The 13163-nt window shown below is 47.0% G+C and overlaps 1 protein-coding gene across 3 annotated transcripts in view; it reads right to left on the reverse strand.

The window, feature by feature from the left end:
* PFKL (phosphofructokinase, liver type) overlaps positions 1-13163 on the reverse strand; it is a 238173-nt gene that overhangs the window by 65186 nt on the left and 159824 nt on the right. For all 3 annotated transcript variants that reach the window (XM_088451029.1, XM_088451031.1, XM_088451030.1), the window contains one exon: positions 9368-9455. In XM_088451029.1, the coding sequence (XP_088307155.1) occupies positions 9368-9455 (88 nt within the window). The remainder of the gene's footprint in view (positions 1-9367; positions 9456-13163) is intronic.

Below are 13163 nucleotides of genomic sequence, written 5' to 3' on the forward strand. Positions count from 1 at the left end.
TGACGGGGCACATGTGTGCCCCGGTCATTTACGCGGAGCAAAGGTATGTGTACACACATACCTTTGCTCAGTCCGGCATGGATCAAGTTTTTTTCGTTTTTTTATTTTAACCCCTGGATTGCCTACTTGGAGAAGAGGACGTGATCCACGCATAGGAGAGGTGAGTATGGATTTTTTTTTTCAGGTACACCCCTATGGATTACTTTGGATACTAGGTGAGTATGTGTGAGTGTGCATGTATGTTTTATTAAAATTATACTTTCACGGTGTAAGTTTGTTTATTTACGTATTTCTTTAGTTGTGGAACTACAAGTGCCAGCGGGCCCGTAATGCCCCGCATGCTGGTATTTGTGGTTCTCCAAATACCAGCATGCAGGGGAGGCTTGCTGGTACTTGTGGTTCTACAAATAAAGACAATATGGAAAACTTATTTTTACACTTTACACTATCAACCCGGCACCCACCGCCCTAGGGTGCCGGGGATAGCCCCGGGCTATCAGTCTAGGCCTGGGGTGCCCTGGAGAGGGGTATCCCTTTATTGGGGGGGTACCCAACTCCCCAGGGATCCCCGACCTGGACTGACTAGCAGTCAGGGATAATGCTTTGGCCGGGGAAACCGGTGAAAGGTTTTCCCTGGCTGTGGCATTATCCCCCCGCTAGAAAGAGTTCGGTGCTGGTTCAGGAATTTTCAGGGGACCCCTACTCGTTTTGTCCCCTGATTTTCCAGAACCAGGACCAGCTCAACAAAGCCCTGTGCTGGTTTTTAATATACAGGGGTCCCTACGCATTTTGGCCCCTGTATTTTTAGAACCAGAACAGGCTTTATAAAGCCCGGGGCTGGTTATGCTTTTGGGGAGGGGGTGCACGTTTTGTTTTTTTTAACACACACAGAAGCCATCACGGATCTCACTGATCTGTGATGGCTTCTCTAAAACTCGCACCTTTTAATGCTACTCGCATTAAAAGGTGTCAGTTTACATTGTCCTAAACTCGCCTGCACTCGCAAATGCAGTAGCCTCGAGCTGAAAAGTTCGCAGGCTATTGAATTTGCGAGTTTCAGTACAAACTCGCACTTTTTAAAAGTGCGAGAAAGTGCGAGTTTGTACTGTTACTAAAACTGACTACCTATTACATTTGGCCCAATGACTACTACAAGATCCTGGACACACGTGCCAGTAGGGGGCAGACTTCTGAAATTCAACAGTCAATGGAAAGAGTCGATTCAAGATTCTGGAGGTAGTGTCACAGGGATACAGGATAGAATTTTTGAATGTTCCAGAAACAAAATTTGTGGAATCGAGGGTTCCAGGGTCAGCTTTGGAGATCAAAGTTTTGGAAGACAGTATAAGAAAATTGCTCAGCTCGAAAGCAGTGCTAAGTTTCCCCGCAGTTAGAAGAGGTTTTATTCTCCAATTTTTCTCGTAGAAAAAGCTACAAGAGGATTCCAAACTGTCTTGGATCTCAGACAATTGTACAAATATGTCAGAGTAAAGAAATTTCATATGGAAACCCTGAAAACCATTTTGATGGGCATAAGAAAATTATTTCCTAGCTTTAATAGATCTGAAAGATGCCTATTTTCATGTTCCGGTATGCAGAAAATATCGAAGGAAAACATCTCAAATTTACTTGCCTACCATTCAGTTTGGTGACGTCTTGAAGAACGTTCACAAAAGGTGCTAGTGACTCTTATATCTTGCCTGAGAACACAAGGTATTGCAGTATGGCCATATTTGGACGATCCACTAATTGCTGGAAATTCAGCAGAAATAGTGAGAGAAGCCGTGCATGGAACCACAAAGTTTCTGCAGTATAAATTGGGAAGAGAGTCATTTAATCCCATCACAACAAATACAAATTCTGGGTGTGTGGATAAACACTGTAAAATATAGAATTATGGTATAACATACCTTTTGATAATTCTTTTTCTTCGAGATCCATAGGGTCCACAGGAACAAACTTGGAATATATAGTTGGATAGCATCCAATGCACCAAACATCAAAGCTTTGGAGCTCCCAGCATGCACTGGTCCAGCTCCCTATATACCCCGCCCCCAGCCACTGGCATTCAGTTTGTGACCAAGCCTTGCAGCAAGAGGCAGAGAGTGGAGAAGGAAGAAAAATTTCACCAGAAAACACTCAATTGAAGAGGGAATCTGTGATACAAAGTTTAAGAACAAGTCCATCTGAGGCCAGGTGCGTCAGGGTGGGTGTCCTGTGGACCACTTGGGCCTCGAAGAAAAAGAATTATCAAAAAGGTATGTTATATCATAGTTCTATATTTCTTCTTCGGGTTCCATAGGAACTACCTTGGGACGTCCAAAAGCAGTAACCCTAAGGGTGGGGACGCTCCTGAGCAGATAGGAGAATCTGCTGCCCAAAGGAAGCATCCTGGGAGGCATACGTATCAAAACCATAGAACTTTATGAACGTGCTCACGGAAGACCAGGTGGCGGCCTTGCAGAGTTGTTCAGCAGAGGCCCCCTTGTCTTACCCCCCACGATGGTCCGACAGACTGTCACCTTATTAGGAACAGGGAGATCAGCCTGAGTATAGACCTGCAAGATGGTCATACGAAGCCAGCGAGACAAGGTTTGTTTGCTGGCCAACCTCTCTTGTGAAAACCATATAACACAAAGAGTGCATCCGACTTCCTGATGGACTTGGTCCAATCCACGTATATCCGGAGGGCTCGAACCACATCAAGGGAAGCCTCACCTGAAGATAAATCAGAAGACTTAAAGGCTGGGTCTACAATTTCCTCATTAATATGAAAATGAGAAACCACCTTTGCTAGGCAACCCGCCTTAGGGCCTGATTCAGACCCGCTCGCAAGGGCATAGTGCTCGCAAGAGGGTCGATGGTAAACCAGTGCGCACTGCGCGTGCCCCAGAGCAAGTGCAAAAAGCACTCGCTCCATGGCTCACTACAAAAGGGAAGGCTGTCGATGTTGATCAACAGCTCGCCCCATTTTGTAGACGTGGCCGGGGGGGGTGACTTCACAAATAGAGGCGTTCCCAAGCGAACACCTGCTGTTTGTGGGCGGCCCCACTGACATCACCAGTGATGTCAGTGAGAGAGCTTCCAGCTCTATTAGAGCCAGAAGAACTCTGGGGCTTGCGGCCACGAGACCCTACCACAAAGGTCTCGTCGCAAGCCCACAGCTATGCGAGCGACTAAAAAAACCAGCGCCCGCCCTGATTCAGAGCGAGCACTCGCTTTTTGCGAGCGCCTCTGAATCAGGCCCTTAGTACGGAGGACAGCTCTATTTGGATGGAACACCAAATATGGAGAGCGACAAGACGGGGCTGCCAAGTCAGAGACTCTGCGAGCTGAAGAGATAGCTAGGAGAAACAGCGTCTTCGCCGTCAACCATCTCAAGTCCACCTTATCCAGGGGTTCAAAGGGATACGTCTGCAGAGCCCTGAGAACCAAAGACAAATCCCACAGTGCTAATGTGGGGGGAAAGGAGGTTGCAGCCGCAGTAGCCCCTGCATGAATGTTCTAACATCCAGCAAATGTGCAATCTTGCGCTGCAACCAAACAGTCAAAGCCGAAACCTGGACTTTTAAAGGTAGCCAGGCGAAGACTTAAGTCTAATCCGGCCTGGAGGAAACCAAGTATCCTAGATACCTTATATATCTTAGGGTCATATTTCTTGTTAGAACACCACAGAAAATATGTCTGCCAAATCCTGTGATAAATGCGAGCCGAAGTTGGCTTTCTGGCTATTAGCATTGTCTGTATCACTGAAGGAGAAAACCCCTTGGCCTTTAAGATGGAAGACTCAAGAGCCAAGCCGTCAAAGCCAGTCGAGGTAACTCCCGGTATAGGCAGGGATCCTGTGCTAACAAGTCCTGCTGCTGGGGCAGTGGAAATGGCTTGTCTATTGACAAACATTTCAGATCCGAGAACCAATGCCTCCTGGGCCTGGCAGGAGCTATTAGAATCATCCTGCCGCCTTCTTGTTTGAATTTTCTGACGACTCTTGGGAGGAGGGAGATTGGAGTAAACAGATATGCCAACCTGAAGTTGTGGTTACAACGAGTTGCCATGAGGTCCACGTCTGGTATCCCCATCTGCCCACCAGGATCTGGAATACCTCTGGATGAAGAGCCCATTCTCTGGCATGTATGTCCTGGCGACTTAGAAAGTCTGCTTCCCAGTTGAGTACACCTGGGATGAAAATTGCTGATATTGCTGGCAGATGGTATTCCGCCCATAGAAAAATCCTTGCCACTTCTCTCATGGCTGCTGGACTTCATGTGCCTCCCTGATGGTTTATATAGGCCACTGTTATCGCATTGTCGGACTGAATCTGTACAGGCCTGCGTTTTAGAAGGTCCTGTGCCAATATGAGTGCTTTGTACACTGCCCGAAGCTCCAATATGTTTATTGGTAGATAACTTTCTTGGTCTGTCCACCTTCCCTGAAAGGTATGACTGCTCCCCATCCTCGTAGACTTGCGTCCGTGGTGAGAAGTACCCAATCCGGGATCCATAACGGATGATCCTGGCTAGGGAGAGACGAACCTCCGGGGAGATGTGTACCATCTAGGTTTTAATCCGATGATACTAACCATCCCACTGGGCCAGGATCCACAACTGTAGGGACCTGGAGTGGAACTGGGCATAAGCCATCATGTCGAATGTTGCTACCATGGACCCCAGTACCTGCATCGCCAAGTGCACTGACACTGATTGCTTGCAAAGAAGCTTGTGCACTCGAGTCTGCAGTGTTACAATCTTGTCTTCTGGGAGAAGAATCCTCTGTCCCAGAGAGTCCAGTCATGCCCCTAAGTGCACCATTTGCTGGGTTGGAGAGAGCGATGACTTCTTCCAATTGATTATCCAGCCGTGCTCTAGTAGGCAGGCAATGATCATCTACAGATGACATTGCAACATCTCCTGTGATTGTGCCAAAATCAGGAGATCATCTAGATATGGCAGAGGAAACTCCCTGTCATCTGAGATGAGCCATCATGACTGCCATTATCTTGGTGAATACCCGGGGAGCTGTGGCTAGCCCGAAGGGTAAAGCCTGAAACTGATAGTGTTGTTGATCTACTTCTAACCTGAGAAAGGCTTGGTGAGATTTTGTAATCGGGACATGCAGAATTGCATCTTGTATATCTAGAGAGACCATGAAGTCCCCAGGCTCGATTGCCAATACAATTGTCCGCAAAGTTTCCATCTGAAATTTGGGTACCCCATTCCCTGTTGCGTCACAGGAACAGGGACTATAACCCCCGATTCTAGCAGGACCCCCATAGACCCCCGGTAGGCCGTAGCCCTGACCGGGTCTATGGGAAGTGTTGTGGCCACAAACCTTTGAGGGGGTTGCCTGAGGAACATGATGGCATACCCCTGAGAGACCAGCTCTCGTACCCAGGCATATGTAGTAGTCTTATGCCAGAGTAAACTGCAACAGTTGGCCCCCCACCCTGACATCCTTCAGGGGGAGTCCCGTCCCATCAAACCGTGGGTTTACCATCCGGTTTGGAAGGAGGGTGTTTGGATGCCCAAGACCCCTTGGACTGTGCCCTCTTGCCACTGCTTGGTCGAGGACAGTTTCCTTGTCCTGCTTGGTGGACGAAAGGACTGGTATGACTGCCTCTTAGAGGTAGATATGGATGGTAATTCTGCAGCCCTTGTTGTTGCCGGGGAAGTCATTATCTCATCCAAACCTGTACCAAACAGTACTTTCCTTGAGAAGGGTAATGACTCCAGCGCCTTCTTGGACCCTGCGTTTGTCTTCCAAGTCTTGTGCCAAAGAGATCTTCTGGCTTCCACCGTGTTGGCCGCGATTCTGGACATTAAAACACCTGCGTCAATCCCTGCTTCCACCATATACCTAGATGCTACTTGTAATTGACCTAGAAGTGACTGCTGCTCTCTAGATGAGTCCCCTATGGACGTCTCTAGTCCTTTAAACCAGCCCTCCATCCCCTTTGCCACCCAGGCAACAGCCGAAGCTGGCCTGGTAACAGCTCCTGACAACTAAAACATTGATTTTATATGATTGTCAACCTTTCTGTCCGTAGCGTCTGTTAAGGATGCTGCAGGAATAGGAAATGTAGCACTTTTGACCAATCTGGTCACATGCGCATCTATTGTAGGTGGAAGTTCCCATTTGCTACATGCTCCTGGAGTAAATGGGAATCGAGAGGCCAAATGCTTAGTGTCTGAAAAATGCTTATTAAGAGTCTCCCAAGCCTCCGCCATAAGATCCGTCAGTTGCCCTGACCTAGGAATATAGGGCCTGATTCAGAGCTGAACGCTCTGACCAGAGCGCTCGCTCTGAATCAGGGCCATCCTATTTAAATGTGGAGCGGCCTTTTGGACGCTCGCATAGCTGTGGGTTACCACCCACAGCTTATGCGAGCGTCCATGATGATGGTCACGATGGTCAAGACCATCGCGACCATCGGGCTTGCAACAAGACCCTGCGGTAGGGTCTCGCTGCCGCAAGCCCAGGAGTGATTTTGGCTCTATCAGAGCCAAAATCACTCCCACTGACATCACTAGTGATGTCAGTGGGGCCGGACTGAGACGGTAGGCGAACGCCTCATGGGAACGCCTCCGTCTGGCAGCCACGCCCCCGGAACACCCACCAAAGGGGGCGTGCTGTCACTCACCATCGACAGCACGCCCCCTTTGGTGCGAGACCCCGAGCGACGTATTCCTCGTCACTCGCCGGGTCTCGCGCATGCGCACGACGGAGCTCCCTCCGTCATGCGCATGCGCCCAACATCGACCCGCTAGCGATCGACCTTCGCTCGCGAGCGGGTCTGAATGACCCCCACATTCTTTAGTCACCGCCTGGCGTCTAAAGACTGGCTCATCATCTGTCAGAGCAGCTTCCTATAACTCCTTTATGTTGAAGCTAGTTCTAACCCCTCTAACCAGAGAGGAAACATCCACAACCTGATAATCCTCTATTTCAAAGGCTGATTCAGAACTCTGTGTGACACCTGACGAGACCTTTTCTCCTTATGCCTCTGCTTCATTACCCCCACTGGGATCTCTATCTGTGGAGAGACAGAGGATGGCAATACACTCTGGCTAGAGTGAGCCGTAGAATAATCCCAACAGGGATAGGAGGCATATATACAGAATGGATATGCTGTGGCTACACTACAGCCTGGGGCTCTGCCTGTGGCCCCACAGCCGGAGCCCGTACCGTACCAAAACGAAATTTGGCTGCTTTAGTTCAGGATGCTGCAGAATTCAGTTACGTCTAGGGCTACGCCTATTGGGAATGATGTAATCTACAATAGATAAAATATCGTGAGCAAGATGTAGAATGAGGAAGTTACAGTGGAACCTAATTCGATACAGGATGAGAGCGTTTCCTCTATCTTACTGGATAAACTTACATCAAGAGACAAGAGAATCTCTAAATAGGTGGATAAGTACAAATATAAATTCCAGAACAACATCATTGTCAGAAAAGCAGTATTTGGTTCACCAACACAAGTTTGACAGGATGGGGAGCAGAGTTATTAACACAGTCTGCAGGGACTCTGGAATGCCAAACAAAGGTTAATGTCCTCAAGTCAAAAGGAAATGAGGGCAGTTTGGAATGCTATGCAAGGTTTGCAAGATCAATTAAAAGGGAACATCTTAAGGTATTTTCAGACAATATATCAGTAGTGGCTTATCTGAATCGTCAAGGTGGGACCAGAAGTCGAGTCCTAATGGAAGAAGTGTCAACAATTCTAAAATGGACAGAAAAACATCTCTGATTGTCCTTTCCTGGTCCATGAATGGCTATGTGATTACTGATTTTCTCAGCAGACACAAGGGGTTACAAGGAGAATGGGAATTGGATGTCCAAGTTTTCCAGAATATAGTGAAAAAATGTGATCGTCCACAGATCGATTTGATGGCGACTCATCAAAACACAAAGTTACCACTTTTCTTCTTCAGATACCACCTACCGCAAACAAGCGGAGTAGACACGTTTTCTCTGGGATATGTTCTTCCACCATTTCCAATGATTCCTTGTGTGCTAAGAAAGATCAGAGAATAGAGGGTAGAGGTGATAATAGTGCTTCCTTTTTGGCCAAGAACAGCGTGGTTCCCGACAATATTAAGGATGGCAGTGAAAGATCCATGGACTTTACCAGCCATACCAGGTCTGTTACAACAAAGGGCGTTGTTACATCCAAATCAGAGACATTCAAAAAACTATGGAAGGATAGGAGGAGGGAACCTATATACCTGGAGTGGGCAGACCCTAAAGGAGGGTAAAAAACTTCCTGTCTAGTTCTAAGGGAAAGGGATGTAATCTCAAGAGTAATGGCTGCCATGAAGTATTTTGAAGAAATGAAATTATCAGTAAGTTATAATTTGCTGTTTTCTTATGAATGGTCCCTTAAGCTAAAATGGTCTTTAACAGTAACCTTGGTTCTGCGACTATAGCTATGTGTATTAGACTGTAATCTCTAATGGGAAAGGGACTAATGTGAATGATGTAACATAATATTCTCTGTACAGAGTTGTGTAATATAGTGAAATAATATAAGTAAACCCTAATTAAGTGAGCATCATCTTCAAGATGCATGCACAGGGTTAAACAGATAACTGAATGACAACACACATCTTGTGATGCTGCTGGTTTCTGCAATGTGCCTGTGAATACAGCAAAGTCATTGACAACTTCCTTGATGCCAGTGGAGAGTTTAAAAATAAATCATTATCAATTAAGCTATGTGTAGAACTCAGAGTTTGGTGTATTATTACAGTCCATGCAAGTCGTTTCTGTTTCTCTCTCTACCACTGAAAGTGATTTTTACTTTTTTATTATTTTATACAAACAGAACAGCAATAACTACAGATGTGTCTACATACATCTAGCCTCATGTGCGTTAAACGAAACGCTACGTTAGAGTGTAACAGCCGCTGACACTGTAACGTAGCGTTACGCATGCAGATACAAGAGTAGTCGCACACAGAACTTAGGCATGCTGCATATCATTTTACTCAACAGAAGCTGCTTGCGCTAGCTATTCGCATCACTGTGTGTGAATAAGACGCATTTAAAGGTAAAAAGTCGCACGAAAGACGCTCGGCGCTACCAAGGCATACAGAGCTTCCACGTTAGATGCTCCCACGTTGTAGTGCATGGAGGATAGATGTATGTGGACACGTCTGTTTTAAATGGCTCTGCAAAGTTTATTGTAATAGGCCAAAATGTCAGAATAATCAAGCACATAGGATAAGTCAGTGTATGCATGAGGATTGCAACTATGTAATGCTGCAAGCAGAGGTGTCATTGCAAAAAAGGAGCAGGATATGCGACTGGCCTGTAGCGCACATTGTAGCGATGTAGAATATTAATTATTATTAATATTTAAACTTACCTCAAATCCACCAATAACCAAAAGGGCATGGATGTTATATTTTCTAATATTTTCCACAATCTTCAGCATACAGGTCTTTGGAATTGTTCTTAAAAGTAAGGAACAACAGTTAAATTAAATTTCTGCTAGCAAATACAAACATGGCTTGTATGAAATGTATCTAGTAAACACAAAGTTTACAGGGAAAAGACTATTTTTATTAAGCTCCAAATAATATTTTTTTGAATGTATATTTTAATTTATTTTATTCCTCTTTTAAAAAAACAAGTTTTATTGAAGCATTAAATGTCAAATACACGAATGTTGTAATGAACAATAGTGCAAATATATAGAACAAAGAGAAACACAAACAATAGTGGACTAATACTTAGGATACAGAGCATCATCATCGTGACAATGAAAATGGGGAACCCAAAGGCTCCATAATTTGTTTTATTTTTAAGAAAAGGAAACTTATGTCTTACCTGTTAAGTCTCTTTCTTCGACTCCATAGGGGTCACAGGGACAACTTTGGGTATAGCCTGAAGAGGAGAGTCTGGGCACCAAACGATTCAAATGACCCACAAGCCCAGACTCCTCTCCCTCTTTACCCAGCTCCCAGGCACTGGCAGGAGCGAGGCAGAGGAGAAGGAGGGCCAGCATACATACAGAACCACACATATCATGGAAGAACAGCCAGACTGGTCACAAAGGAAACAACCACCCGGCAGACAGGTGCGCCAGGGTCAGCGCCCTGTGCCCCCTATGGAGTCGAAGAGAAAGACTTAACAGATAAGACATAAGTCTCCTTTCTTCTTCCTCCACTAGGGGGCACAGGGACAACTCTGGGATGACTTAAACCTGTCCCCTAAAGGCGGGGACGCTCCTGAGCTGCAGTGAGCACAGCAAGCCCAAAGGCGGCATCCAAGGACGCAAAAGTATCAAAAGCGTAAAATCTGAGAAAGGTATGAGCAGACGGCCATGTGGCAGCCTTACAGAGCAGTTCTGCAAAATCCCCACAGCGTACTGCCCACAAAGTCCCCACTGACCGGGTGGAATGAGCCGTCACCACGGCAGAGGCAAGAGGTTCGCCAAGTAGTAAGTCTGGCGATTGGTAAATCATAGTCAGCGGGCTAATGTCTGCTTAGTAGCTGGCCAGAAATTGTACAACACAAATAGAGAGTCCGACTTATGAAACCTCTTAGTCCTTTTGACATACAAACGGAGAGCCCTCACCACATCCAACGAAGCCTCAGGGTGAGATGGATCTGAAATGCAGGAACAACTATTTCCTGATTAATATGAAAATGGGAGATTACCATGGGAAGGTTACCTAAGCGAGTCCTTAAGACAGCCCTGTCGGACTGGAACACAAGAAAAGGAGAGCGACACGATAGAGCGCTCAAGTACGATACCCTCCAAGCAGACGCGATGGCGAATACAAACACCGTTTTCCACATGAGCCAATGCAAGTCGACTGACTGCAATGGCTCAAATGGAAATGACTGGAGAGCTCAGAGAACTAACGAAAGATCCCAGGGACTCACAGGAGCAACAAACGATGGCTGTACATGGAGAAATCCCTGGAAAAAAGTGTGCACCTCAGGAAGTAGAGCTATCTGTCTTTGAAAGAGGACAGACAAGGCCGAAACCTGGACCTTCAAGGATGAGAGCCACAGGCCCAAATCCAGACCTGTCTGCAAAAAAGAAAAGATACGGGAAAGGTGGAAAGACCTGGGGTTAAAACCCCTAGTCTAACACCACAAAAAATAGGTACGCGAAACCCGATGATAGATACGAGCTGAAGACGGTTTTCTTGCTTGCAGCATGGTTCTAACAACCCTCCTGGAGAATACTTTACGCTCTTAAGATGGACGTCTCAAGAGCCACCCCATCAAAGCAAGACAGGCTAAATCCTGGATGGAAGCAGGGGCCCTGAGACAGAAGGTCTGGCCACAGTGGAAGGCACAGTGGGGAGTCTATGGACAGGCCCGGAAGATCTGCATACCACACCCCTCCAGGGCCAATCCGGAGCCACTAGGATCATGGATATCGGAGGGAAGACCTAAATCAGTGGAAAGGTCCAGGGAACAGCGAGTGCATCTACCAGGAAAGCTCCTGGATCCCTGGTGTGGGAGCAATATCTCGGAAGCTGGTGATTGTAGCGAAACGCTATCATGTTGATGTCTGGTAGGCCCCAGCAACGGACTAACAGCTGGAAGACGTCCGGCTGTAACGCCCACTCGCCTGCATGTACATCCTGACTACTTAGGAAGTCTTCTTCCCAATTTTGAATGACTGGTATGAAAACTGCGGACAGTGCTGGAAGATGCCACTCCGCCCAGCGAAGAATTCTGCTGACTTCTTGCCATGCTCCTAGATTGCGAGTGCCGCCCTGGTGATTTATGTAGGCCACCGTGGTTGCGTTGTCCGATTGCAGCTTCACTGGACATCCCAAAAGGAGGCATTGTGCCTGACATAGAGCCCTGTAAATGGCACAAATCTTCAGAATGTTGATGGATAGCTTGCTGACTTTTCCAACGTCCCTGAAAGGTTAGTTGACAAGTTACAGCCACCCACCCCCAAAGGCTTGCATCGGTGGTGAGAGAGATCCAGTCCTGGATCCAAAAGGGACGTCCCTTGTCCAGATGAGAACACTGGAGCCATCACAGTAGGGAGAGACGAACTTCCTGTAGGAGAATCTGAGCCTTGAAGTTCGGACGTGACTTGATCCAACGCCTCAGAGACGTGGAGAGGCCACGTTGGAAGTTGCCACCAATGACCCCCAGAACTTGTATGCACGAGTGAATGGACACTCGCCACTGACTGAGAAAGGTGCAAATTTTGGTTTGTAATGACACAATCATGTCCGGAGGGATGAAGACTCTCGCTCTGGAATTTAACAAAGCTCCCAGATGGAGCATCTTCTGGGATGAAGATAGCGTTGACTTCTTCCAATTGATGTTCCACCCATGTGATTGAAGCACCTCCACGTCATATGGATGTGATCCCTGAGAACTGCTGGAGACTGCTATGAGAAGCAGGTCATCCAGGTATGGTAAGATTCTGACGCCCCTGCGGCGCAGATGTGCTGTTGACAGTCCAAAGGGCAACGCCTGCATTTGGTAGTTTCTGGTTTGGACAGCAAACCTTGGGAAAAGGGAATCAGAAGAAATTTGTTCAGGTGTTTTAAATTGAGGATGGGTTGGAAAGACTAGTTCGGCTTCTAGAAAGAGATTGGCATAAAAACAGAACCCTTTTTGGGACGGGGAAACAGGAAAAACGTCCCCCGAGAAGCTGGCCTCCCACTCCGAGGACCTCCGTGAGGAGGCCTGCCCCATCATGCGGCAGGCTTTTCTGTTGGTTTTGAGGCTGGACCAGGGTTGTTTTGAGGGATGACCGAATAAGCCATGTAATGTGGGTATCCACTGGGGGAGGAGACTCCCACTTAGCCCTATCCGCAGCAGGAAGAGAGTAAAAGGTAGCTACGCTTAGAAACTTGGAACCGCCTACTAGAGTGAGTCCACGCCTTTGCCAGGAGATCATCTAGTTGTGCAGAAGATGGAAATTCTGCCATCGACTTTCTGTCTTTTAAAGATAGGTGCTTTGGATCCAGGAGGTTGCTCCGAATCCTAAACTAGCAAAATAGTCTTAACTGCTCTGATAAGAGCCTCCACATCTACAGGAGACATAGCCTCTTTGGGGACAGAAGATGTCTCCACGTCTGAGGTAATGGAAGCGCTAGCCTCGCCATCTGAGGATCTCTCTGAATCTGAACTTCCTGCAGATAATGGAGTGGAACTTTCACGTGGAGCAG

The sequence above is a fragment of the Taudactylus pleione genome, unplaced genomic scaffold (genome assembly GCF_031769625.1).
Source record: "Taudactylus pleione unplaced genomic scaffold, aTauple2 ptg000536l, whole genome shotgun sequence".
Classification (NCBI taxonomy): domain Eukaryota; kingdom Metazoa; phylum Chordata; class Amphibia; order Anura; family Myobatrachidae; genus Taudactylus; species Taudactylus pleione.